The sequence below is a fragment of the Rhinoraja longicauda genome, chromosome 16 (genome assembly GCF_053455715.1).
Source record: "Rhinoraja longicauda isolate Sanriku21f chromosome 16, sRhiLon1.1, whole genome shotgun sequence".
NCBI lineage: Eukaryota > Metazoa > Chordata > Chondrichthyes > Rajiformes > Arhynchobatidae > Rhinoraja > Rhinoraja longicauda.
Window position 1 is genome coordinate 19,429,867 of NC_135968.1, and position 22,633 is coordinate 19,452,499.

A 22,633-nucleotide genomic window follows, 5' to 3' on the forward strand; every position below is an offset into this window, starting at 1 on the left:
ATAGATAGAATCTTTTCCCCAGGGTAGAAGTGTCAAATATCACAAGCCTTAGTTTTGAACCGAGAGGTGGAAAGTTCAAAAGAGATATTTAGACTTTAGAGATACAGCGTGGAAACAGGCTCCTCGGCCCACCAAGTCCTCGCCGACCTGTGATCACCCCATACACTAGAACTATCCTACACACTATGGACAATTTACAATTTACAGAAGCCAATTAACCTACAATTATGAACTAATAAATTTATGAAAACATCAGGGAGGAGAGATGGAACCTTTGGGGAGATCCTGACCACTGGAAGGAATACTAGATTCTGAATCCAGTGACAAGCTCTGCAAACTCTGGATTCTGATTTGGTCACCTACAGCTAATATCTTCTAATCCAGACAGCATTCTAGTATTAGAAATACAGCGCGGAAACAGGTCCTTTGATCCACCGAGTCCGCACCGACCAGCAATCAACCCGTACACATATCTACGCTCTCGGGTCAATTTTACAATTACCAAAGCCAATTAACCTACAAACCTATACGTGCAATTCTGAGGAGAAGCAGGAATGTGGAGTTGGGGTTACAATCACATCAACCATGATCTCTTTTGAATGGGATACTAAGCTCAACGGGACAAATGGCCTTGTCCTGCTCTTAATGTACATGTGTTTGCCATACCAATTGACAGATGTCAACTAGTAGCCAAGCTGCAATGAAATATTGTTGTTGTCTTGCCACATAGAATCATACAACGCAGAACTAGGCCATTTATACCATCAGAATCGTTTTTGAAAGCCAATTAATCCCACTCCCACGGCTTTCTTCCACTGCCCTGCAGATTCTTCACTGTCAAATTCTCCCTTTTGAAAATGCATTTCGCCATCAATGGAAATGCCGTGCTGACAATGCTGGCAGTGTTTCCACGTGCTGCCCTTGATCTTATTATTGCCATCAGCATCTGCGTTGTTTTTGATTGTTAATTCTGAAGTCTGTTAACCAGATCGTTCCCATGAACTGTCAACCTTCGTTTTCAAGGCTGATGGAAACTGGCAGCCGATCAAGGGTTCTTTTCATATCCAGCCTGACACCGCGTGTTTGAAGTCCAGATTATTCTATTTATATTGCTTTAATCAAATTGCCAGGACGTGTAGATTAAACATGTTGTTTTTTCCATTTTCAAACTTTAGATAAGAAACGGCTGATGATGGTAGGATGGTTTTGGGTTCAGCTTCTCTCAGTTCAAACTTTCTCGCCACTCTCCTATAATTTGCCCCGACTCTTGAAAACTGCCACTAGCCCCCACCCATACCTTCCTTTGCACTGGTGCCCCGGTCAGATCAGACCCTCACTTCTGAAGAAGGATTCCAACCCCATACGTCACCCATTCCTTTTATTCCAGAGATGCTTCCTGACCTGCTGAGTTGCTCCAGCACTTTGTGCCTATCTTCGGTGTAAACCAGCTTCTGCAGTTCCTTCCCCCACTTCCCTTTCTTCTCACTTACTCCAAAGTAGTTCCATGGGGTGCCACATGCACAAGTGTGATTTGCAGTTGCTTGCGGTGACTCTCTGTAAGCAAGTAGAAGAACGCTACGATCATTGTATCATTGTTTCCTCCATTCCTCCACCTTGCACTAAATGTTATTCACTTTTTCCTGTATCTGTTCACAATGGACGGCTTGATTGTAATCAAGCATAGTCTTTTAGCTGACTGGATAGAACATAACAAAATAGCTTTACACTACCGTGGTAAATGTGACAATAAACTAAACTGTCTGATTCAAGGAAGAAAGTCAGGTGCCAGGATGAAATGTTAGAGGCATCGAGGCAAAATTAACAGTAACAATGACCAAAAATGTTCAATTTTCATACGTGAAGATATTTCTACCAAGAGTGATGCTGCAAACTAGAAATGATTTTGATTCTCAAAAGAGGGTTAATATAAATGGCAATATCAATGTTAATATGAACGGCAATCAAATCCACGTGACATCGTACCGTTAACGTGCTGCTGTCAATGGAATCGTTAGAGCTGATTGTTGTCGTATCTCTTGCATAGGTACAGGACCAGAATTGAAGACATGGAACCTACAGATACCAATGACGCTGCGCTAAACTATGGGGTGGTGATAGACTGTGGAAGCAGTGGGTCCCGGGTATTTGTGTACTTTTGGCCTCGGCACAATGGAAATCCCCACGATCTCCTCAACATCAGGCAGATGAAAGACCAGAACAGGACTCCCGTGGTGAAGAAAATCAAACCAGGTAATGTCAAAGACCAGAGGGAATAGCTTTAACATAAGAGGGAGAACGTTTAAAGACTTCAGACTTTAGGGATACAGTGTGGAAACTGCAATCTCCTTTCGGCCCACCGAGCCTGCGCCGACCAGCGATCACTCCGTACATTAATTCTATCCTGCACACTAAGGACAATTTACAACTTACAGAAGCCAATTAACCTTCAAACCTGCATGCCTTTGGAATGTGGGAGGAAACCAGAGCTCCTGGAGAAAACCCACGCGGTCACAGGAAAACACACAAACTACACACAGACAGTACCCCTAGTCCGGATCGAACTCGGGTTTCTGGCGCAGTAAGATATTCTGGTGTCAATTTTTTTTACACAAGAGTGTTGGGAGCCTGGAAAGTGTTGTCGGGGGTGATGATGGAGGCAGAAACAATAGTGGCGTTTAAGAGGTTGCCTCACCCGGCCAAGACACCACATTTTCAGGGGGACTTCCCGGGGTGGGGGGGCGGGGGAGGAATTACAAATGCATTCTCATAATTTTGTCCGGATTAAGTAGGTGCCAGACCTCCAATTGCTGGAAAATCGATGGTGGACCTGTATTGATGTTTATTCCAAGGTATTGATTGTGCCATTTTATCTAAGATTGCAAATCCGGGAAGGGGTTTTGTTAATAGCTTGTCTATAGCTTCCTCTGACAACTTGTTCCATGTACTCACCACCCTCAGCACGAAGAAATTGCCCATTTGGTCTCTATTCCTCCCCCCCCCCCCCCCCACCCCCTCACCTTAAATTGTCGAGAATTGTTGGAACACAGCTGGTGCTCTCTCACTTTCACTAACAATTCATCTCGTGAAGTGGTGGGGAAGTCAGCGAGATGATAGTGCGTTCCCCTATTTCTTGGGTGTATTGTGTGTGTTTGTAACCGGACCGAAGCTACAGAGCTCGACAAAGAAACCGGTCAGTTGCAGCATGTCGAATTTGACAGAATTCTCTTCCCAGTAAATAACTGAGTTCAACGCTGTGGAGCTCTGCTGCCTCCCTCTGGTTAGCAACCTACATTGAAACTTCACACCTATGCAGTTTTAATGCCGCCATGGGTGAACAAAAGCAGCGTGCTGAAGAAACAGCGAGTCAGGCAGCATCTGTGGAGGGAAATGGACAGATGATGTTTCGTTCGGGTTCCTTTCCAGCATCTCCAGTCTCCTGTGTCTCCATTTTAATGCAGCTCTGTTAAGATTCTACCAGGCTTATCCATTATGGTTTTGCTGGCCTGATACTGTTTGTTCCATGTCCGCAGAAGTTAATACTAAATTAACACAATATATTAAAGCAGTAATGCAATATTAACGCAATATAATTAAATTAACCCCACAGGGCTTTTCTGTGCAAATTAAAAGCAGCAGAACACAAAGAGTGGGAGTAACTCAGCGGGTCTTGCAGCATCTCTGGAGGATACGGATAGGCAATGTTTTGGGTCAGGACCCTTCTTCCGACTGATTGTGGCATAGGGGAGAAGGCGGGAAGAGAGCGGGGGGTGGGGGCAGACAAAGCTTGGCAAGTGATAGGTGGATACAGTTAAGGGGGTTCTATCAAGCCTATCAATTTCAATGTTGCTAGCCTAATGTTGTTTGTGCCATATCTGATTAAGCAAATGCTAAATTAATCATACAGGGCTAATCTGTGCCATATAATGGCCGGTTTGTTCCCCAGAAATAACCCCTTCTTCCTTAAAGTGCTGCTGCAGCTGACACTAACTATTGTGTAGATCCAATAAACTGCAAATGTGGGATGATAAAAAAAGACAAAAAATTATGGTGTAAGTCAGCGGGTCAGGCAGCATCTCTGGTGAATGTGGATAGGTGACCGTTCCTCCAGTTTGTGTGTGGCCTCACTCTGCCGTAAACGCAAACTGGAGGAACAGCATCTTTTATACCACTTGGGCAGCTCGCAACCCAATGGTATGAATGTTGAATTCTCCAATTTTAGGTGACCTCTGACTAATGCCCCCTGACCCTTCCTTCCCCTCAACCCCTCCTCTGCCCTCCTTTCCCCCTCTGCCTTCCCTCCCCATTGGACTATTTCTCCACCCCCCTTCCCCCTCTACTTTCATCCTCTCTGGCTTCACAATCTGCAACTCCTTAAACCTGTCTCGACCCCTTCTGTTCTTATCTCTGGCCTGTGGTCCAACCATCTGCCTGTCAAGACCTCCATCGCCTTTGTTGACCTATTTCCTGTCTCTCCCCTTTTCCGGCTTTCTTCTCACCCCGCCCACCCCCCTCCAATCAGTCTGAAGAAGGGTCTTAGCCTGAAACAACCCGAGATGCTGCCTGACCCGCTGTGTTACTCCAGCACTTTGTATCTTTTTGCAGCATTAAATATCTCTTGGAAGTAATTGCGGTTCACTTCTGAATATGTTTGACCTCTTGTTAATGTGTTTTGTAGTATTTAATCGGTATTCAACAAATGTTCGTTGCCATTGTTTTTCAGGTATCTCCACCCTGGCCTCCACCCCAGATAAAACCATGAATTATCTCCGTCCTCTCCTACACTTTGCTGCTGACCATGTCCCAGTTGCAAAACACAAAGAGACACCATTGTACATCCTTTGTACAGCAGGCATGAGACTTCTACCAGAAAGGTAGAGATTCTGAGTTTGAGGGATTTCACTGCATTTTTCTGCAAATTAAATATCAGGTCTTGTTTCAATGTCACATAATGTCAATTGCACTGGTTCTTTATTATCACATGTGCAGAGACTTACAGTGAAATCCATTTTTTGCCTACAGTTCCGTAAAGTATCACCATACCTAAGCACAATCCCTGATTCGTACAGACTGTATAGAAATAGTCCACTGTGACTGCATACAAGAGCCATCTGGCTTTGGTGCCATTTGGTGCCAAAGTCCAGTCCGGTCCGTGCACCTGGCTTCTGCGACGGTGCTCAATCCAGTCTTAAAAAGTATATTAAAAATGTAGCATGCAAATTAGCATGCATGAATGAACATCGAGTCTGTTGCTGGGAAACCTGCAGTTCTGGACAATGTTCTCGGGCTGTTGTTCTTTGGTAGGATAGGGTTCCATTGATACCACAGTCCTTCAGTATCCAGCCAGAGAGCCATTCCCTATTCAATCCCATGACATCCCTATCCAATTGCAAATGTGTCACAGCTGGTAGAGCTGCTGTCTCGCAGTGCCAGAAACCCGCATTTAATCCTAACCTTGGGTGCTGTCTGTGTGGAGATTGCACATTCTCCCTGTGACCGCGCGGGTTTCCTCCGGGTGCTCCGGTTTCCTTCCCCATCCCAAAGGCATGTGGGTTTGTCGGTAAAATTGCCCCTGGTGTGTTGGAAGAGAAAGTGAGATAACTTACCTCTGTAAATTACCCCCTGTGTGTGAGGGAAAGAGAAAGTGGGATAACTAGAATTGGTGTGAACGGGTGATTGATGGTCGGCATGAACTTCATGCTATATCTTTAAACTAAATTAAACTGGAAACAGGTCTTTTTCTCTCACAAATGCTTTCTCTGTACCTCGGTGCACGTGACAATAATAAACCTAAACCTATGGCATTAGAGTGGGGGGAATGAAATCTCCCGCTACGGGAAACCACTGGTAACTTGCCATTAAACTACTTGCTCTGGTTTAACCAGGAGGATTTGCCGGGGGGGGTTGTCTGCTTCCAGGGCTCTGCTTGAAAGTGACACAATGTTGGATGGAAATCAGATTGGACTTTAAATATATTTCCTCTCCCCAGTCACCAGGGTGCCATTCTCCAGGAGCTCTACACAAACGTGCCGAAAGAATTTGACTTCCTTTTTTCTGAGTCTCATGCCGAAGTGATATCCGGTAAACAAGAAGGTGCGTTTCATAGAGTTATAAGGGTGCCGCAGTGGTGCAGCGGTAGAGTCGCTGCCTTACGGGGCCAGAGACTCGGGTTTGATCCTGACCTCGAGTGTTGTCTGTACAGAGTTTGTACTGTGGAGGCTTCAGTATGACAAGGGTTACGATAGCTGGACAGCACAAGGGCCTTTGGACATCCTTTGATATGCAGCACAAGGTTTTTGATAGGCATCCTTTGACGTACAGCTAGCAAAAAAGTAGAGCACAAGGTTCTTGATAGATAATCACAGGAATTAAATACAAATCAAGGCTTGAATAACATGTAGTTTTATTAAAGTAGACATACTTTATTGAATGTTTTATTAAATATTAGTGTTTTCAAGAATAATAATAATAATAATGCATTACATTTATATAGCGCTTTTCTAAACACTCAAAGACGCTTTACAGGGTTTACTAAAACATAGAGAAGAAAATAAATAGATAAATAAGTAAACGAACAGAAAAGGAAAAAGAAGGTGAGGTGACGGTCAGTGGTTAAAGGCAGTGCTGAACAGGTGAGACTTCAGTGATGTTTTGAATGTGGTGAGTGAAGAGGAGTCTCTGACGGTTTGGGGTAGTGAGTTCCAGAGGGTGGGAGCAGCAATGGAGAAAGCCTTGTCCCCCCAGGATCTGAGTTTGGTCCGGATGGGGGGGGGACAGGAGGTTAGCAGCAGCAGAGCGGAGGGTGCGGGTGGGAGTGTGTCTGTGGAGGAGGTCAGTCAGGTAGGATGGGGCCAGGTTATGGAGGGCTTTGTAGGTCATGAGGATTTTGTACTGGATTCTCTGGGGGATGGGGAGCTAGTGGAGCTTGTAAAGGACGGGGGTGAGATGGTCACGGATCGGGGAGTGGGTGAGTAGACGGGCAGCGGAGTTTTGGATGTGTTGGAGTTTATTGATGATTTTTTAGGGTGAACCATAGAGGAGGCTGTTGCAGTAGTCCAGACGGGAGGTGATGAAGGCGTGGATGAGGGTTTCTGCAGCTGTGGAGGAGAGGGATGGACGGAGACGGGCGATGTTTTTGAGGTGGAAGAAGGCTGTCTTGGTGATGTGTTTGATGTGTTTGTCGAAGGAGAGGGTTTGATCAAAGATGATTCCAAGATTCCGGATGTGAGGGGAGGTGGATACTGGGAAACCATCAATATTGAGGGTGAAGTTTTGGGTGGATTTGGTGAGCGTTTTTGGACCAATGATGATGATTTCAGATTTGTCGCAGTTGAGTTTGAGGAAATTGGATTGAAGCCAAGATTTTATTTCAGTGATGCAGTTTGTCAGTGTAGAGTGTGTGGTGGTGGAGATTGACTTGGTGGAGATGAGGAATGTCTTGTGTTTGGAGATACGAAATTAGAGAGTGTGCATGATTTCAAGGGTCAAAATCTGTCTAAAAGCTGACAGCTCCAAGCAGAATTTCAGAGCAGTACGGTAACTGGGACTGCGCTGCTCCACTTGTGCACGTAAATAAAGAGTGTCGGGAAACGAGTGCAAGTTGTCAGAGTCCAGTTGATCGGCGACAACAGTACGTATAAGAAAATAAATGCAGATGCTGGTGCAAATCGAAGGTATTTATTCACAAAATGCTGGAGTAACTCAGCAGGTCAGGCAGCATCTCAGGAGAGAAGGAATGGGCGACGTTTCGGGTCGAGACCCTTCTTCAGACTGATGTCAGGGGGGCGGGACAAAGGAAGGATATAGGTGGAAACAGGAAGATAGAGGGACATTACACCCTCTCCAGCACCTGACAGCAACACCTTCACTGTGCAGGAGTATGATGTTAAGCGCGTGCTCAGAGCAGTGAATCCCAGGAAAGCTGCAGGCCCCGATGGTGTGACGGGCAGAGTGCTGAGGGAATGTGCAGACCAATTATCTGAGGTCTTCACAAAAATCTTCAACCTGTCCCTTTTAAAATCCACCATCCCTCCCTGCCTGAAGTCCGCCATAATCATCCCACTGCCGAAAAAGTCTGTCATCAGCGGTCTTAACGACTACCGTCCGGTTGCACTCACACCGGTCATCACAAAGTGCTTCGAGAGACTGGTCCTGCAGCACATCAAAGCCAGCCTCCCACCCACCTTCGACCCACACCAGTTTGCCTACAGAGCAAATAGGTCTACAGGGGATGCCATCGACACTGCTCTTCACACTGCACTGACCCACCTTGAACACCAGGGGAGCTATGTGAGGATGCTCTTCCTCGACTTCAGCTCTGCCTTTAACACGGTCATCCCGAGCAGACTGGTCACCAAACTTTCCGACCTTGGATTTTCCCAAACCATCTGCCAATGGATCAAGGACTTCCTGACCAACCGCCCCCAGACCGTCAAAATAGGCCCTCACCTCTCCTCCACCATTACACTGAGCACCGGCTCACCACAGGGCTGTGTGTTGAGCCCCATCCTTTACTCCCTCTACACTCACGACTGCGCCCCCACCCATTCCACCAGCACCATCATCAAGTTCGCGGATGACACGACTGTGGTTGGACTCATCTCAGAAGGAGATGAGACAGCCTATAGGGATGAAATCCAAAGGCTGGCAGCATGGTGTTCAGTGAACAATCTGGTCCTGAACTCCTCCAAAACAAAGGAACTTATAATTGACTTTAGAAAAACCAGTGGAGATTACGACCCACTCTACATCAATGGGGTCTGTGTGGAAAGGGTACCAGCTTTCAGGTTCCTGGGTACGCACATCGCAGAGGATCTCACCTGGTCTACCAACACCATCACCACAGTAAAGAAGGCACAGCAGAGACTCCACTTCCTGAGGATCCTCAGGAAAACCAACCTGCAGGAGAAGCTCATGTTGTCCTTCTATCGCTGCTCCATCGAGAGTGTGCTGGCATACTGTATCACCACATGGTATGCCAGCTGCTCAGAAAAGGACAGGAAGGCCCTTCAGAGGGTCATCACGACGGCCCAGAAGATCATCGGCTGCTCACTGCCCTCCCTGGAGCTCCTGTTCAGCCTACGCTGCCTCAGTAGAGCAGGCAAAATAATAAAAGATCCATCCCACCCCGGCCACCGTCTGTTTGTTCATCTGCCCTCTGGTCGACGTTTCAGGTCGATCAAATCCTGAACAAACAGACTTAAGAACAGTTTTTACCCCAGGGCCATACGAGAACTGAACACTACCTTTGCACTAGGCAACACCGTTAAAAAATCTTGTACTTAATATAATTGTATTTAATTGTATTTATGTATTTATTTGTTTTTGCATTTATTGCATATATGTTTGTACGCACCGTCAGGATTGGCTATTTTTTTAATTTCGTTGTACTCGTTGCAATGACAATAAATGAATATTATTATTATTATTATTATCTGGGAAGGGGGAGGGGAAGAGAGGGACAGAGGAACTATCTAAAGTTGGAGAAGTCAATGTTCATACCCCTGGGCTGCAAGCTGCCCAGGCGATATATGAGGTGCTGTTCCTCCAATTTCCGGTGGGCCTCACTATGGCACTGGAGGAGGCCCATGACAGAAAGGTCAGACTGGGAATGGGAGGGGGAGTTGAAGTGCTCAGCCACCGGGAGATCAGATTGGTTAACACGGACCGAGCGCAGGTGTTGAGCGAAGCGATCGCCGAGCCAGCGTTTGGTTTCGCCGATGTAAATAAGTTGACATCTGGAGCAGCGGATGCAATAGATGAGGCGACGATAGTACCCTCTCCTTGTGCCTGCGTGGGTTTCCTCCGGTTGCTCCTAATTCCTCATGCATCCAAAAGATGTATGGGTTTGTAGGTTAATTGGCCTTTGTAAATTGCCCCTAATGTGTGGTGGGATAACTAGTCTGAATGGGTATCAATGGTCAGTGTGGATTTGGTGGGTGGTATCTATGCTGTATCATGTTTCCATGCTGTTTCCCTAAACTAAAAGCTAAACTGCTATGATATTTTTTCATTACACATTTCAAGCTTGTGAGTAATATGGAATTATTTTGACAGGGGTCTATGCCTGGATTGGAATCAACTTTGTCCTTGGAAGGTTTAACCACATTGAAGATAGTAAGTCGACCTGTTGATACTGTTATGCTACCAATCCCTCCCAAACTGTGTGTTACAGTGTGCTGTCTTCACCCTCATGGCCACTGACATCTCTCCCCAGTCTGCCTCTATTCACCATCAGCGACAACTTCTATTGTCATTGACCACCATCTCTTGGCTCCCTTCCTAAACACCATGATAGGGTCACAGAGTCGTACAGCATGGAAGCAGGCCCATTGGCCCAACTTATCCATGCTGACCAAGATGCCCCATCTACACCAGTACCATTTGCCTGTGTTTGGCCCATATCCCTATAAACCTTTCATATCCATGTACCTGTCCAAGTGTTTTATTAATGCTATTATAGTCTCTGCTTCAACTACCTCCACTGGCAGCTCATTCCATATACCCACCACCCTCTGAATGAAAAAGTTGCCCCTCAGGTTCCTATTATATCTTGTCCCTCTCATCTCAAACCTATGTCATCTGGGTCTTGATTCCATACCCTGGGTAAAAGATTCTGTGCATTCACCCTAGCATTTCCCTTCATGGTTTTGTGCACATCTATAAGATCACTCCTCATCCTCCGAAGCTCCAAACAACAAAGTCCAAGCCTGCTCCACCTCTCCCTGTAGCTCAGCTATAACTTGTTAGAATAATTAAGAGGAAAAAAAAAATACTCTTCATGTTCTAAATCTAAAATACGAATAGAAAATTCTGGAAGTACCCAGCAGGTCAGGCAGCACCTGCGGAGAGGAAACAGAATTATCGTTCAAGTCATGGACTTGCCTTTCCTGATACTGCTGGCATGTTGTAGTGTTGCACTGGTTTTAAATGTGCTATACAAATAAAATTGACTTGACTTGACTTGATCTGGTTTAGTAAATATGCTAGGACGACTACACCGGTCTCGATTCAACACGTTTATTCGTCACCCCGGGGGACTTACTCTGGGTCCGCAACCTGTCACTCTCTTCGAGTTCCAAGTGTTCCCCAGAGTAAGTACTTTGCAATAGGCATAATAGCAGGTATATAAGCAGTAGTAAAGCGATTCCCCCCCCCCCCCCACGGTCCTCCACTCACCACGACATGGTGTGCAGCAGAAGCAAAGACCAGGTTCCGCAAAATAAATGACTCATCGCGGCCGCATGATCTGTTATCACAGCTGCAACAGCACCCAGTATTTTTACACAAGGCTGTAATTTTCCACTAACTTATACAGTTTTACACCTAACTCGTCAATAGTGCAAAGGGACTGCCAGAGATGCTGCCTTTGGAATGCGACTTGTGCTGCATATGCACGTCCTCTCTCATCCTCTAGTCTTTCTGTTCTTGTCTTCTGTTCATGTGCTTTGTTTGGCCGCTCCCAACCTTTTTCATCTGCAGTCGAAAATTAATCAAACTTTTTGACTTGGGGCACATATTTTAAGATCGCATGACGAATGAATTGATCATTGGATCAAAATGATTTTACCCTCGCTAAAAATTTTCCAAGAGGAAATAATTCTGTCCATGGGATGGAAACAGTTAACTCACTCGGTCACTCACAGACTCGCAATGAATATTGGCACGTTACTGAATGCTCCTACCGGTCTACCCGTCTGTCCCCTGTGTGCTGAAAGTTGCACAGCAGCTGCTAGGCTGTGCGTCAGCCTAGCAGCTGCTGTAAAAGGGAACGGCAGATGCTGGTTTACACTGAAGACAGACACAAAATGCTGGAGTAATTCAGCAGGTCATGTGGCATCTCTGGACTAAAAGAATGGGTGATGTTTCGGGTCGAGTCTGAAGAACGATCCTATTCCAACTATTCTAACTATATCCTGCACTCTTTATCTTCCCCGTTGCTCTACCTATTGCATTTGTCTTCGACTTGATTGTATTGAAGTATTGTATTATCTGATTTGATTGGACAGCATGCAAAACAAATCTTTTCAATGTACCTCGACAATAATAAACCTAAATTTAAATGCACCACAGAAATTACCTTGTGAGGTGTTTTAGGGATTCCTAGGGAATGCAAAAGGCGTTACAGAAATCTAATGTTTGAGAATGAATGAGTCTGCAGAAGGATTCTGACCTGAAACATCACCTATTATTTTTCTCCAGAGATGCTGCCTGACCCACTGAGTTGCTCCAGCACTTTGTGTCAATCTTCGGTATAAACCAGCATCTGCATTTCCTACATGAGTAATGTTTATTCTTTTGTGTCATCCATTTGTCGGGTTTGTTAAGGCCACCGATCTAATTTCCGCTTGTTTTCTTTTTCTCCCGTTCTCACCTGGTGGTTTCAGATAACGATACCCATGTTGCTGTGACTGTGTCCAGCAATTCCAAGATAGGTTCCGTCATTCGCAAACGGACGGTGGGCATACTCGACATGGGCGGTGCTTCTCTTCAGATAGCTTATGAGGTGGCAAGCCCTCTGGTCTTTGCCTCACTGGCACAGGTCGGCATCTGATTTTATTTTTAATTGATCTTAACGATATTTATTGAGGGCACAGTTCAAGGTAATAAGGAGCATGAATGATACAAAATGATTTATTGCATTGTCACCATAGGGTGAAGTGAAACAACTCCAAGGTTATAGTTATACAGCAAGGAAACAGGCTCTTCCATGCCAATCAAGGTGCCCCAGCTAAGCCAGTCCCAGTTGCCAGCATTTGGCCAATATCCCTCTAAACCTTTCCTGTCCATGTACCTGTCGAAGTATCTTTTAAATGCTGTTATAGTACCGGCCTCAACTATGTCCTTTTTTAGATTTTAGATTTAGATTTAGAGATACAGCACAGAAACAGGCCCTTCAGCCCACCGGGTCCGCGCCGCCCAGCGATCCCCGCACAATAACACTATCCTACACCCACTAGGGACAATTTTTACATTTGCCCAGCCAATTAACCTACATACCTGTACGTCTTTGGAGTGTGGGAGGAAACCGAAGATCTAGGAGAAAACCCACGCAGGTCACGGGGAGAACGTACAAACTCCGTACAGACGGCGCCCGTAGTCAGGATCGAACCTGAGTCTCCGGCGCTGCATTCGCTGTAAGGCAGCAACTCTACCGCTGTGCCACCGTGCCGCCTCTGATAGCTTGTTCCATATACCCACCACTCTCTGAGTGGACAAAGGTTGCCGCTCGGGTTCTTATAAAAGCTTTCCCTTCTTACCTTAAACCTATGTCCTCTTGTTTTTGATTCCGCTACCTTGGGTAAAAAAACTCTACGCATTCTGAGGGCCAATTAACCTACAAGCTCGCACATCTTTGGGATGTGGGAGGAAACTGCAGCACCTGGAGGAAACAAAAGTGGTCACAGGGAGAACATGCAAACTCCACACGGACGGCACCCGAGGTGGAGATCGAACCCAGGTCTCTGGCGCTGTGAGGCTGCCGTGCCACCCTGTTGATTCACTTTATGATGAGAAATTATGGTCAGGTTATGATGAGAAATTATGGTCAGGATAATTACCAACATTTCCATTATTAATCTGTGTTCATAGTCATGCTGAAAATTGCAACTAGTTTCCCCAAGCGATTTCTAGCATAAATATGATCTCAGATTTATAACATAAATGTTGATGATTACTGTGACTGTAATTTTTCATAGTAAAATGAATCAACAGAACCCTTCTTAAAAAGAGTAACACCTGATAGAAGTATACAAATTTATGAGAGGTATCGATAGGGTAGACAGTCAGACCCTTTTCCCAGGGTGGAAATGTCAAAAACTAAAGTGCATAGCTTCAAGGTGAGTGGGGTAAAGTTTAAAGAAGATGTGCAAGGCAAGTATTTGTACACAGAGTGTGGTGTGTGTCTAGAACACGCTGCCAGGGGTGGTGAACAATGAAAGTTGCTGATTCTGGTTGCAAAGACTACAAAATCATTCTTTTCCTGGCTCCAAAAGACCTCACCTCTGAAAACTATCAAATATATAAAAGGGAAAATATTGTGCTTGGAATCATTTTTAGATACAAAATGCTGGTGTAACTCAGTGGGTCGGGCAGCATCTCAGGCAAACATGGATAGGTGACATTTTAATAATAATAATAATAATACATTTTATTTATATAGCGCTTTTCATATACTCAAAGACACTTTACAGAGATTTTGAGAACATAGGGAAATTAATAAATAGATAAATAAGTAAATAAATAAATGAACAGAGAAAGGAGACAGAAGGTGAGGTGACCTTCAGTGGTTGAAGGCAGTACTGAACAGGTGAGACTTCAGCGATGTTTTGAATGTGGTGAGTGTGGGGGAGTCTCTAACGGTTTGGGGTAGTGAGTTCCATAGGGTGGGAGCAGCGATGGAGAAAGCCCTGTCCCCCCAGGATCTGAGTTTAGTCCGGATGTGGGGGGATAGGAGATTGGCAGCGGCAGAGCGGAGGGTGCAGATGGGAGTGTGCCTGTGGAGGAGGCCGGTCAGGTAGGATGGGGCCAGGTTATGGAGGGCTTTGTAGGTTATGAGGAGGATTTTGTACTGGATTCTCTGGGGGATGGGGAGCCAGTGGAGTTTATAAAGGACGGGGGTGATATGGTCACGGATCGAGGTGTGTGTGAGTAGACGGGCAGCGGAGTTTTGAATGTATTGAAGTTTATTGATGATTTTTGAGGGTGCGCCATAGAGGAGGCTGTTGCAGTAGTCCAGACGGGAGGTGATGAAGGCGTGGATGAGGGTTTCTGCAGCTGTGGAGGAGAGGGATGGACGGAGACGGGCAATGTTTTTGAGGTGGAAGAAGGCTGTTTTTGTGATGTGTTTGATGTGTTTGTCAAAGGTTTGGGTCGTGACCCTTCTTCAGACTCAAATCAGAACCCGAAGCATCACCTGTCCATGTTCCCCAGAGACCTGACCAACTGAGTTACTCCAGCATTTTGTGTCTTTGATATAAACCAGAATCTGCCGTTCCTTTTTCGTACATTAAAATACTTTATAGATTTATTATGCAGACAGGTAGTTTTTTTTTGGAGTGGGGAAAAATTAAAAAATGTTAATTTTTTAACATCAAAAAAATTAAATTAAATTGATGCCTGTGTGGCATCATTTTGTGTGTGGCATACCTAACAAGGCACTTAACGGACTTGCAATTATCCATTCTCAACAACAGATTTGTCATTACAGGAAGAAGCTGCGAAAGGTTTACTGGCTGAATTCAACCTTGGTTGTGACGTTCATCATACTGAACATGTGTACAGGGTTTATGTAAGCACCTTCCTAGGATATGGTGGAAATTATGCTCGGCACCGCTACAAGGACCTAATTTTTAATAATATTACGACTGTAAACAGGTATATTAACAAAGATGACAATATTTGTTGGTAATGCACGGCAAGCCCTGTGCTGTTGCAGTGGCTCATCTTGTCGACCATTGGTTTAGTTTAGAGTGAAAATAGACCCTTCGGACCACTGAGTCCACACTGACCCCATACACTAGTTCTATCCTACATACTAGGGTCAATTTATAGAAGCCAGTTAACCTACAAACGGGCACGCCTTTGGAATGTGGGAGGAAAGCAGAGCACTCGGAGAAAACCCACACGGACACAGGGAGTCTCCCTGTGACCACATGGGTTTTCTCCAGGTGCTCTGGTTTCCTCCCATACCCAAAGACATGCGGGTTTGTAGGTTAATTGTCCCTCTGTAAATTGGCCTAAATGTGTATGGGGTGAATGAAAATGTGGGATAGAATAGAACTAGTGTGAATGGGTGATCAATGGTCTGCGTGGACTTGGTGGGCCGAAGGGCCTGTTCCCATGCTGTATCTCTAAACTTTCTAAATTAAGACATTGTATTTACGTGGTTTTATAATTGTCACATTTATCTACGTAATCAAAAACTTTGTTTTGCATACTATCCAATCAGATCAGATAATAGCAAACATAAATACAACCAAGTCAAACTCGAGTACAATAGGTAGCGTAATGGGGAATATAGAGTGCAGAAGACAGATTATAATTCTCAGTATTGTACGGCATCAGTTCCATGGGTCGTATGCAGTCTATTGTCTGCAATGGGGTAGAGATGAATCGATTTTAATTGACGAGAGAACATACTGAGACTTGTAGATGTTTATCATAATTCTAACTTTATATTTAGGTTTATTAGTGTCTCTCAAACCGAGGTGGAGTGAAAAGCTTTGTGTTGCATGCTATCCAATCAAGTCCGATAATACTATACATAAATGCAATCAAGCCAAAGTCAACGGAAGTAGCAAAATTATGTTGGCAACCACATTTACTACACATTTTTAAATTGTACACTCGGACGCTTAGCAATTTGAAGAAGTGAAACCAATGTGATTCTCACTTCCTTGCATCAGTCACTGGGAGGAATCTGGTAATTAGTCACCAACTGATGCATCAACCATAATCTCAACCGAAAACATCTAACTCAGACCTATTGGATCTCATGGTGTGCCTCTACAAGTGAATGTGGTTCCAAATAAAAGTTAACATACCTATTGTAAATGTTGGATAGAAAAGCAGGAACCATGAGGTTCAAGCTTTATAGAGTGGGTGCTTACAAATCATTTCACAATGTAAGAAAATAACTGCAGATGCTGGAACAAATTGAAGGTATTTATTCACAAAATGCTGGAGTAACTCAGCAGGTCAGGCAGTATCTCAGGAGAGAAGGAGTGGGTGACGTTTCGGGTCGAGACCCTTCTTCAGACTGAATCATTTCATAGAACATAGAACAGTACAGTGCAAGAACAGGGCCATCACCCCATAATGTCCATGCCGAACATAAAGCCAAGTTGAACTAATCTGAAGAAGGGTCTCGACCCGAAACGTCACCCATTCCTTCTCTCCCGAGATGCTGCCTGACCTGCTGAGTTACTCCAGCATTTTGTGAATAAATCGATTTGTACCAGCATCTGCAGTTATTTTCTTATATTATTGAACTAATCTGCTCTGCTTGCTTGTGATCCATTTTCCTCCATTCCTTGCAATATCCTTGCGCATATATGAACGCCTCTATTCTCCCATACCACAATCCCTGGCAGCACATTCAACCCACATATCTGTCTCTCCGTAAAATAAAAAACTTGCCCTGCACATCTCCTTTAAACTTTGCTCCATTCACCGTAAAACTATTTTCTCTACTTCAAAACTGCATTGCAGATTGAGGCCACGCGCAAATTGAAGGAGGAACACCTCATTTTTTGCTGGTGCAGCTTAAAACCCAGTTTGAATATCAATTTCTCTAACTTGAAGCAACCCTTGTATCCCTTCTCTTTCCATCCCTCCCCCACCTTAGTCGTCATACGAGTTTCATAGTCGTCTTACGAGTTTCACATTCGTCCTGCTGAGTTTCACTGTTTGCACCACTCGTTATCACCTTCTCCACAGCCAACAATGGACCATTGTGGGCTCCACCTTTCCTTGATCATCGTTGCTGGCTTTGATTTGTTCTTTTGCATCCCTTTCATGCCCATGTCTATGTACCTTTTCATATCTCTCGTTTTCCCCCTCCCCTTACTCTCAGTCTGAAGAAGGGTCTTGACCCGAGGCGTCACCTATTTCTTTGCCCCAGAGATGCTGTCTGACATGCTGAGCTAATCCAGCTTTTTGTGACAATCTACTGTGTACAAATAAAATTGGTCGTGAATATGAAATTGAAATGTAAGTGGCATCTTTGAGGTGCAGTCTACACATTTGAAGGTGAAGGAAAGATATTGTGTTTAGTGGAGATCGTTCTGAGTGTAAAGCTGTTGCCATTTTTGCAGATTGCTTGGACAGCACATGGGTATCAGTGCAGAGCGCCCTTACCTCGATCCCTGTCTGCCCCTTGAAACAGCCGACACCATTCAGGGCGAACAGACTTTGCACTTGAAAGGAGTCGGGGACTTTGACGAGTGCTGCGAGCGACTCAAACCCTTCCTGGGCAAAGGGAATGGGACCAACACATCCTTCAGTGGGGTTTACCAGCCTCCTATTGATTTCCAGAACAGTGAATTCTACGGTTTCTCTGAGTTTCATTACTGTACTGAAGATGTCTTGCGCATGGGAAGTCAATACGATGGCGTTAGGTACGCAAAAGCAGCCAAGGTATGGAAACACGATACTTGTAAGGTCATAATACGACATAATATATCAGTGACACAAACTGGCTGTTAGCTCAATTAAGATTTTTATTCCCCATTCTGGTATCTTCCAACTTAACTTTATTCCGTTCTCCTTCCTTTTAGACAATAGACAATAGGTGTAGGCCATTTGGCCCTTCGAGCTAGCATTCACTGTGATCATGGCTTCTTTCTTTCGTATGTCAACTACAACAATCAAAAGTGGCAATTGGTGCTCCAGAGTACCGTAGTTGACGCTTTGCTGCAAATGTTGCCAGTTCTGTAGAACTACCCAGGATGGACAACGAGGATGTAAAGCAGCTCCCACCCCGTGATCATGGCTGATCATCCACACTCAGTACCCTGTTCCTGCCTTCTCCCCATATCCCTTGACTCCGCTATCTTTAAGAGCTCTATCTAACTCTTTCTTGAAATCATCCAGAGAATCGGCCTCCAGTTCCTTCTGAGGCAGTTTCCTTACATATTCCCTAGCAAAGCATCGATCACTCTCTGTGGTAACAAGCTTTGCTATATAACCAATCTCCATGAATACCAATGGCTGACATTTCACTGGTGGTAGAAGATACTTGGCACATTTGAACTCTGCAATCCCCAACAAGACAGTCTGGGCTGTTTTTCTTCTCTCTTTTCCACTTCCTTGGTCATATTTGAATCCAAAGGCACAATAATTGTTTAGTTTAAAGAAACTCCATGCTGACTATCACACTAGTTCCATGTCATATCATATCATATATATACAGCGCGGAAACAGGCCTTTTCGGCCCACCAAGTCCGCGCCGCCCAGCGATCCCCGCACACTAACACTATTAACACTATCCTACACACACTAGGGACAATTTTTACATTTACCCAGCCAATTAACCTACACACCTGTACGTCTTTGGAGTGTGGGAGGAAACCGAAGATCTCGGAGAAAACCCACTTTCGCATCCACTCTACACTCGAGGGGGCAATTTACAGAGGGCCAATATACTTACAAATGCACAAGTCTTTGGAATGTGGGAGGAAACTGGAGCACCCGGAGGAAACCCACGCGGTCACAGAAAAAGCATGCAAATACTACATGGACAACACCAGAGGTCAGGATCAAACCCTGGTCTCTAGCACTTGGAGACAGCGGATCTTCAGTTCAGTTTAGTTTATTGTCATGTACTGAGAAAAGCATCGGGAACAATCTTCCTGCATCTAGCCTGTCCAACCCATTAAGAATTTTGTAAGTTTCTATAAGATCCCCCCTCAATCTTCTAAATTCCAGCGAGTACAAGCCGAGTCTATCCAGTCTTTCTTCATATGAAAGTCCTGCCATCCCAGGAATCAATCTGGTGAACCTTCTCTGTACTCCCTCTATGGCAAGAATGTCTTTCCTCAGATTAGGAGACCAAAACTGTACGCAATACTCCAGGTGTGGTCTCACCAATGCCCTGTACAACTGCAGCAGAACCTCCCTGCTCCTATACTCAAATCCCCTCGCTATGAATGCCAACATACCATTCACTTTCTTCACTGCCTGCTGCACCTGCATGCCTACTTTCAATGACTGGTGCACCACGACACCCATGTCTCGTTGCATCTCCCCTTCTCGTAATCGGCCACCATTCAGGTAATAGTCTGCTTTCCTGTTCTTGCCACCAAAGTGGATAACCTCACATTTATCCACATTATACTGCATCTGCCATGCATTTTCCCACTCACCTAACCTATCCAAGTCACGTTGCAGCCTCCTAGCATCCTCCTCACAGCTAACACTGTTCCCCAGCTTCGTGTCATCCGCAAACTTGGAGATGTTGCATTCAATTCCCTCGTCCAAATCATGAATATATATTGTAAATAGCTGGGGTCCCAGCACTGAGCCTTGCGGTACCCCACTAGTCACTGCCTGCCATTCTGAAAAGGACCCGTTTATTCCTACTCTTTGCTTCCTGTCTGCCAGCCAGTTTATCCACATCAATACTGAACCCACAATACCGTGTGCTTTAAGTTTGCCTACTAATCTCTTATGTGGGACCTTGTCGAAAGCCTTCTGGAAGTCCAGATATAACACATCCACTGGTTCTCCCTTATCCACTCTACTAGTTACATCCTCAAAATTCTATAAGATTCGTCAGACATGATTTACCTTTCATAATTCCATGCTGACTTTGTCCAATGATTTCACCACTTTCCAAATGTGCTGCTATCCCATCCTTAATAACTGACTCTAGCATTTTCCCCACTACCGATGTTAGACTAACTGGTCTGTAATTCCCCGTTTTCTCTCTCCCTCCCTTTTTGAAAAGTGGGGTTACGTTAGCTACCCTCCAATCCTCAGGAACTACTCCAGAATCTAAAGAGTTTTGAAAAATTATCACTAATGCATCCACTATTTCTGGAGCTACCTCCTTAAGCACTCTGGGATGCAGCCTATCTGGCCCTGGGGATTTATCGGCCTTTAATCCAATCAATTTACCTAACACCACTTCCCGACTAACCTGGATTTCACTCAGTTCCTCCATCTCATTTGACCCCCCCGGTCCCCTGCTATTGCCGGCAGATTATTTATGTCTTCCTTAGTGAAGACAGAACCAAAGTAGTTATTCAATTGGTCTGCCATGTCCTTGTTCCCCATGATCAATTCACCTGTTTCTGACTGCAAGAAACCTACATTTGTTTTAACTAATCTTTTTCTCTTCACATATCTATAAAAGCTTTTGCAGTCAGTTTTTATGTTCCCTGCCAGTTTTCTTTCATAATCTATTTTCCCTTTCCTAATTAAGCCCTTTGTCCTCCTCTGCTGGACTCTGAATTTCTCCCAGTCCTCTGGTAGGCTGCTTTTTCTTGCTAATTTGTATGCTTCATCTTTTGTTTTGATACTATCCCTAATCTCCCTTGTTAGCCACGGATGCACTACCTTCCCTGATTTATTATTTTGCCAAACTGGGATGAACAATTGTTGTAGTTTAAATGCCTTCCATTGCATATCCACCGTCAACCCTTTAAGAATCAATTGCCAGTCTATCTTGGCCAATTCACATCTCATGCCCTCAAAGTTACCTTTCTTTAAGTTCAGAACTGTTGTTTCTGAATTAACTAAGTCATTCTCCATCCTAATGAAGAACTCAACCATATTATGGTAACTCTTGCCCAAGGGGCCACGCACATCAAGACTGCTAACTAACCCTTCCTCATTACTCAATACCCAGTCTAGAATAGCCTGCTCTCTCGTTGGTTCCTCTATATGTTGGTTTAGAAAACTATCCCGTATACATTCCAAGAAATCCTCTTCCTCAGCACCTCTGCCAATTTGATTCACCCAATCTATATGTAGATTGAAGTCACCCATTATAACTGTTTTACCTTTGTTGCACGCATTTCTAATTTCCTGTTTGATGCCATCCCCAACTCTACTACTACTGTTAGGTGGCCTGTACACAACTCCCACTAGCGTTTTCTGCCCCTTAGTGTTTCGCAGCTCTACCCATATCGATTCCACATCCTCCAAGCTAATGTCCTTCCTTTCTATTGCGTTAATCTCCTCTCTAACCAGCAACGCTACCCCACCTCCTTTTCCTTTCTGTCTATCCCTCCTGAAAATTGAATACTGCTACAACTGTGATCAGAATTCAGTTCCAGATGCTGAGGTCTCCTGTGTGATATCGATTTTAAATTTGGCTTTTACTAATTTACATTTCTGTCACTTTCTCATGCTCCTACATTTTAATTTGATGTACTGATCTGGCTCTACCTTCCCAGTACGCTGTTAAAACAGCAAATACACTCAGGCCACACTATGAGCCCGGGTGTTTTCAACCAGTGGAGTGCTTTGTGCGCAGTGACCAGGCAGTGACACATGGAAGTGTGGGAGCCAGAAATGCGCATGATGCGATCCCAGATATATAATTGACCAATTGTCAAGCCTGTGTACTTTTGATGCTGTTGTCCAAAGAAGGGCGTCACAGTGGCACAGTTTGTAGAGCTGGTGTGCCTCACAGCGCCAGAGATCCAGGTTCAATCATGACCTCGGGTGCTGTCTGTGTAGTTTGTACGTTCTCATTGTGACCATGTGGGTGGTCCAGTTTCTTCCCACATCACAAAGACCACATCACAAAGACGTACGGGTTTGTAGGTTAATTGGCCTCTGGAAATTGCCCTTAATCTGTAAGGTGTAGGAAGGAACTGCAGATGCTGATTTAGACCAAAGATAGACACAAAATGCTGGAGTAACTCAGTGGGACAAGCAGCATCTCTGGGTAGAGGGAATGAGTGAAGTTTCGGGTCGAGACATTTCTTCAGACTGAGAGTCGGGAGAGGGAGACAAAGAGATAAGGAAGGGTAAGATGTGAAAACGAGGCATCAAAGGAGATGGGGTCAAGGAAAATGTAGAATAGATCATTGTTAACTAGGAGAAGGTGTCAACGAAGCATACAGAGATAAAATTTAATCGGGATAGTCAGGCTGGTCGGAGAACTAGGAAGGGGAGGGATGGA

General features: G+C 44.8%; 1 protein-coding gene across 4 annotated transcripts in view; it reads left to right on the top strand.

Annotated features, from left to right (window-relative positions):
- LOC144601322 (ectonucleoside triphosphate diphosphohydrolase 4-like) overlaps window positions 1-22,633 on the top strand; it is a 48,466-nt gene that overhangs the window by 13,057 nt on the left and 12,776 nt on the right. For 3 of the 4 annotated variants that reach the window (XR_013548291.1, XM_078413364.1, XM_078413366.1), the window contains exons 4-10: window positions 2,045-2,250; window positions 4,721-4,871; window positions 5,987-6,090; window positions 10,054-10,113; window positions 12,384-12,538; window positions 15,206-15,372; window positions 17,814-18,135. Coding sequence is in view for 3 of the 4 variants with exons in the window: in XM_078413364.1 (XP_078269490.1) it covers window positions 2,045-2,250; window positions 4,721-4,871; window positions 5,987-6,090; window positions 10,054-10,113; window positions 12,384-12,538; window positions 15,206-15,372; window positions 17,814-18,135 (1,165 nt within the window). In the remaining variant the exon portion in view is untranslated. The remainder of the gene's footprint in view (window positions 1-2,044; window positions 2,251-4,720; window positions 4,872-5,986; window positions 6,091-10,053; window positions 10,114-12,383; window positions 12,539-15,205; window positions 15,373-17,813; window positions 18,136-22,633) is intronic. The other variant, XM_078413365.1, reaches the window with a different exon arrangement.